At 36.3% G+C, this 6,001-nt stretch overlaps 1 protein-coding gene across 1 annotated transcript; it reads left to right on the top strand.

Moving 5' to 3' along the window:
• Positions 1-213: 213 nt before the first annotated feature.
• On the top strand, positions 214-1,675 carry LOC113109470 (poly [ADP-ribose] polymerase 15-like). The gene is made up of 5 exons (XM_026273031.1): positions 214-381; positions 516-578; positions 683-865; positions 1,004-1,195; positions 1,440-1,675. Exons 1-5 carry the CDS (start codon positions 276-278, stop codon positions 1,673-1,675), a joined length of 780 nt encoding a protein of 259 aa, XP_026128816.1. The 5' UTR covers positions 214-275.
• Positions 1,676-6,001: the final 4,326 nt, after the last annotated feature.

Raw genomic sequence — 6,001 nt, 5'->3', positions numbered from 1 at the left:
AGCAGGGTAAATGATGCTCTCAAGGTTTGCGAGGGAAAATGGATTTGTGGCAGTGCTCCAGGATGATGACATGCTGGAAGAGGAGAAGGATGAGATTGCTCAAGGTACACATACTGACTACACAAAAAAAAAAAAAAAAAAAAATCATTAAATCTATAAAACCAGATGTTTTGGCAGTATTGAGAAAAGAAAAAAAAAAACTGAGATCTATCTTTGTTGCTTTATATTTAGAGTCAGAGAGTGGAGTCTCCATTTCCTGTTTCAAGGTGTACACTATGCAAATACATCATCTGACTCTGAATGTTTCATCGGGGGACATAACCAAAGAAAACACAGATGCAATTGTCAACTCCTCAAATAAGGAATTTACTTTAAAATCAGGTTAAACCAACTTAATATATTAATTTCAGTTAATTTAAGTTCAATTGAGAATTTACTATGAATTCAAATTATTTATAACCATGCTTTTACTGGGACACTACTGCAACTGCCCATGTTTTGTTTTTGCTATCTAGGGGTATCCAAGGCAATTTTAGATGGTGCTGGATTACAAGTAGAACAGGAATTATTAGAAAAGGGTGCGTCAACCATTCGCCTAATTTACAAACTTTTAATGTTTCAATACATTGCTCAAGAGAGGTCTATTAAACATGTGATCATTAGTATGTGTATTTTTCCACAGCTGGAAAAGCAAATGATCAGCAAAGAGAGATTGTGACCTCTTCTGGCAATCTCCCATGTGAAGAAATCATACACATTGTTGGAAGTAGAAGTCCAGCTGATATTCAGCTAAAAGTTTTGTCCGTTCTGATGCTATGTGAGAATCGGAAATTGACCTCTGTTGCCTTCCCTGCTCTAGGCACAGGTGATGTTTTTTTTTTTTTATTATACCTAGCTAAATGTTGTGCTTGTGGACATCTTGCTGTAATTAATATTTAGTATAATTTAAATCTGTTTCAGTGTGAGAAATTCAAATCACTATTTTTTTTAATTGATCCTTAAGGTCAAGGTGGTCTTAATCCAGCTGATGTTGCAGATGCAATGATCAGCGCAGTTGTTGAATTTGCAAGCAAAAAAACTGATCATGTCAAAAATGTGGAGTTCCTTATATTCCAATCAAGTATGTTGGCTGACTTTCATCAAAGCATGCTAAAAATCACCAAGTCAAAGAAAAGATTGAGCAGCAGAATTAAAGGTCAGTAAATAAAAAAGAAATGAATATGAAATGTTTTTTTATACTTGTGTCTGACTATATTATATATTTAATTTTATATTTATTTATTTATTTTGAACAAAAGGTGAAAACATTGTGTTTAAAGAAATCCAGCCTGCTGTGTTTCAGCTATGTAGTGAGACAACAGAGTGTTTGAGTAAGGCCAGTACCATCATCAACGGCATGATTAACAAGAAGCAAATGAATTAAACAATCCGTGATCCAGCCATTGCTCGTTTCAGCAAAAAGGAATTAAAAATGCTAAAGAAAATGAAAAAGGAGCTCAAAGTAAATGTCATAATTGAGAAGAAAGAACAAGACTCCTTCATCACTGTAAAGGGCCTGACATCATTTGTTTACACTGCAGAAAGTCGCATTCCGGACATTATCCGCAAAGTGGAAAAGATTGAAAACCGAAAAAGGGTGGCAATATTGAACAGCAGCACAGTTGAGTGGCAATAATGAAGTGGTCGTAAATGTAAACCATTTGATCCTTACACCAACTGCGACTTGGAAGAAGCCTTCAACCTCCAAAATACTTCTGTGCTAATCAAGATTAACAGTGAAGTGTATAATGTAGACATAGTTTGCAAAAAGGCAACAAGAGGAGGAAAACAAGTTGAAATATAGCTGCAAGCAGCAATTACGGGGCCAAGCACTCCAGCGGAAAGTTGAGGAGCTAAACATGGCATGGAGGATCACATGAAGTGCATCAATGAGCAATTAAACCAATTTTAGGATGATTGTAATTGAAATGGCTAAAATAATCATACATACAACCACTTGTAATAAGATTAAATGGCCTATCACTTTTGACCAACAGGTGGCGCTGTAATCAAATCATTTCGGTGTGTTCTGTGTGAGATGACAATAACATACAAAACGTTTAGTGTCAGTATGTTAAAGCTTGCAGAGATACAGCCTGAAGTGTCATTTTGGCATGATGCCTCAATTTCGTTGCAGTGTTATGCAAAAACGGTTTTGTGTATTGATACAAATCCATAACATTTTGTCAGCATAGTCTAAAGATCATCGGATTCAATTTTGGTGAAAATAAGACTAACAGTTGACAAAGAGTTCGAAAAAGTAGGTTTACAACATAAAACAACATGGCAGAGAATATTATGAGACCAGTTTCATTGCAATAGGCAAATGCAGTAAAAAGTTATTAGCATTTTTATAAGTGTAACTATTCATGGTTAATGAATGGTTTATTACTCTTGACTAATAGGTGGTGTTACCAAATTTATGCGGCAGGGTCAGTGTGAGGTGACACATACAATGTTTGGTGCAGATATGTCAAAGCTTTGCAGAGATACAGCCTCAAATGCATTTTGGCACCCTTCCAGCAAATTCGTTGATGTGCTAATTGGGAACCGTTTTGTATACCGACACAAAATCCATAATTTTTGCCAGCATGGTCTGAAGATGATCCACGTCAAATTTGGTGAAAATCGGACTAACCATCTAGGAGGAGTTCAAAAAATTTGATTTTCAACATTAATCAAAATGGCGGACAGGGAGTTCAGATTTCCTACTAAAAAATGAGTAGGTCTATTGTCGGCACAACCTAAGTAAGGAATATTTTTGAGATCAGTTTCATTACAATAGCCTAATGCAATCAAAAGTTATTAGCATTTTTGGAAATTTCATAATTGAAGGTTAATGAATGGTTAATTACTCTTGTCCAATAGGTGGTGCTGTTACCAAATTGATGTGGCATGGTCAGTGTGAGGTAACGATGACACGTACAAAGTTGGGTGCAAATATGTCGAAGCTTTGTGAGATACAGCCTCAAAATGCATTTTGGCATCTTTCCAGCAAATTTGATGATGCGCTAAACGAGAACCGTTTCGTATATCGACACGAAATCCATAACTTTTGGCCAGTGGGGTGTGCAGATGATCTGCGTCAAATTCGGTGGAAATCGGACTAACGGTCAAGGAGGAGTTCGAAAAAGTAGATTTTCAACATTAATCAAAATGGCGTGCAGGAAGTATGGGCCAATTTTGGCATAAATGGAATCGATGTTCTCGGCAGGACTCGAAGAATATAGGGAGACCATTTACATTTCAATAGTCTAATCGATTCAAAAGTTATTAGCATTTTTTTAGATATTTCATTATAACTGCCACCAAATTTTTGAGTACCTTCAGGGCACGGAGATTAATTATTTTTTAAATTATTTTCATAATGATATGATAACATTAAAAAAATACAGCATTTTAGAACATAATTCAAAATGGCCGACACCTAAAATGGCTGACACAGGAAATCTGGATTATCATTCGACTCAACATGACTCACTGAATCTAAAGAGACCATTTGTGTGATTTTTTGGCCAAACCATTCAGAAGTTATGAGCCAAAGTATGCATTTTTCATATCTCCTGACCACTAGGTGGTGCTATGGTCGAAACACTGCAGGTAATCTCAGGTCATGGTTATTATATCACACTCCAAGTTTGGTCTCAATATGCCAAACCGTTGCCGAGATATAGCCTCACATGCATTTTTGCGTGGTTTTCATCAAATTTGATCACGTTCATTTGAGAACAGTTGGACAAATCAACCATAACCTTTTTGTCCAGCATGGTCTGAAGATGATCTGAGCCAATTTTCGTGAAAATCGGACTAACCATCTAGGACGGAGTTCAAAAAAGTAGGTTTTTCGAAAAATTTAAAATAGAAAAAAAAACTATTTTTATTAGCATAAAATATTGAAACTTTGGACAAGTGGTAGCGCCTAGAGAGTCGGAGTCAGAGACTTCAAATGTGCTATAGTTAATTTGGGAATGTCCTCTTATCATGTGCCAAATTATACAACTTTCCCGCAAATCGGTTTCTATGAGTTGCCATAGACTTGTGGCGAAGAAAAAAATTATGCTAACGGATACAATAGGTGCCTTGCACCTTCGGTGCTTGCCCCTAACTAAAGAGAGTACATCTGAAAGGTGAGAAATACAAATGCATATGAAACATCATAGTTATGAATAGATTCAAAGATCACTAAAAATATATATTTAGTTTTATTTTTTCAGCTTCTTTACCTTTAAACTGGGAGGACATGGAAGGACAGCAAGTAGTTATTATAGAACTCAAAGCAGACTCACAGGAATTTACAGATGTGGAAAAAGAGTTGGGGAAAAAACTGGACTATCCCAACAACATCATTAAAGTACATCTATTACATTTTATATTTGACCCAACTAATCTGTGTCAAGCATTTTGCACAGATTGAAAGAGTCCAGAACTGCGCAATTTGGAGAAACTATGTGATCAAAAAGGAGAACTGGAAGACAAAAACAAGCACAAAAACAACGAAAAGCGTCTCTTCCATGGCACTGGCCCTGATACAACCGGTCAGATCAACAGTCAGGGGTTCAATCGCAGCTTCGCTGGCAAAAATGGTATAGCTAACATTCCATAATCTTTTCAGAATAAAAAAAGTGTTTTTTGTATTTTAGGATTAACAGAATTATTCCTGTTTTTAGGAGCCATGTATGGACTGGTACATATTTTGATGTGGACCCGAGTTACTCAGTAAAAGGCTGACTGTATTATATCTATGTATGTATGTGAGTGTGACTCCTTAAAGTTTTATTAATAGATTCTAAGCTAAAACATCTAACCAGGAAAACCCTAGTAGTAACAGAAATCACATAAAATGCACACATTTGTGTTAAATGTATTTTGGTTTGACAGTATGCATTCAAGTTGTATTTTCTGAAAGGTATGATGTCCCTTTCCTAAACAGGGTTATTTGTTGCTTTCAAATTATAAATATATAAATATTTTATGTAAACCATGTGTTTTTAAAGATGTGTCATGACTCTAAGAAGCCGACGGGGTGGACATTTTGGAACAATGACAGGGTGGACATTTTCAGCTTCAATTAGCGTATTATCTTATGCAAGGGTCCACCTGTCGGCCCAAAAAGCGGAATCCAGCAGCCTGGTGAAGGTTAACGCGAATTTGGTCTTTTACTTGCACTTCTGAATTTATCAGGATTTAGTTTGAATTTTAGTCTAGCTCCGTGTTCAATCTGACTCTTCACAAAAGGTTGATTATGTATAAATTTAGATATTAGATTATTCTGGACTCACTATACTTTCAATTATCCATTTCACTGGGGGACCTAATGTCTCTTTTAAGTCTCACGCTTGCTTCATGTGGATCTTATGATCCCAAACTCTCCAGTCTGATGCTAGTCACAGGATGTAGGTAGACTAATACATGTTTTGCCTGCCGCCTACTGCTTGCTTATGACAAAAAGTGTAGTTTATTTAGTCTTTTCCTGTACAACTTGCTAACATCAGCGATAGACAGAAATCAGAAGGTCTCAGATGATGTGCCTACTGCTCATATCATTCTCGAGCGAGACTTCAGTTTGACCTATCCTAGCCATAAATCTGCGATAACAAAAGCCTCCTCACAGTCTAATAGTCATAATGATTTCAGGAGAGTTTAGGATAAATCAAATATGACAATGTACTGTTAGTCAGATAAAATTGTTTCCTGCCAATTACATAATGAAACAATTAGAAGCCAGTTTAGAAAGGATAGTGTAATTGTGAATCACATTGTATTCGCGTTGCAACCTTGCTCCTGCACAGACACATTTGTTAGCCCTGATTCCTATCCACTTACATTATAAAATGACAGACTGCAACAGTTTGTGCTAAACATCTCTGTTTGTGTTTCTACTGAAGAACAAGTCACCTACATCTCAGATGCCCTGAGGGTAAGCAGATAACATCATACTTTCATTTTTACGTGACCTATCTCT

This window comes from Carassius auratus, chromosome 10, assembly GCF_003368295.1.
Source record: "Carassius auratus strain Wakin chromosome 10, ASM336829v1, whole genome shotgun sequence".
In the NCBI taxonomy this organism is placed as follows: Eukaryota; Metazoa; Chordata; class Actinopteri; order Cypriniformes; family Cyprinidae; genus Carassius; species Carassius auratus.
This window is presented reverse-complemented; position numbering and strand designations above follow the sequence as displayed.

Excerpts from the sequence above, each read along its gene's own strand:
- LOC113109470 (XM_026273031.1), top strand. The coding sequence starts at position 276 with ATGCAAATACATCATCTGACTCTGAATGTTTCATCGGGGGACATAACC. Across the intron at positions 382-515 it reads GGAATTTACTTTAAAATCAG|GGGTATCCAAGGCAATTTTA; the intron begins GTTAAACCAACT and ends TTTGCTATCTAG. Across the intron at positions 866-1,003 it reads CTTCCCTGCTCTAGGCACAG|GTCAAGGTGGTCTTAATCCA; the intron begins GTGATGTTTTTT and ends TTGATCCTTAAG.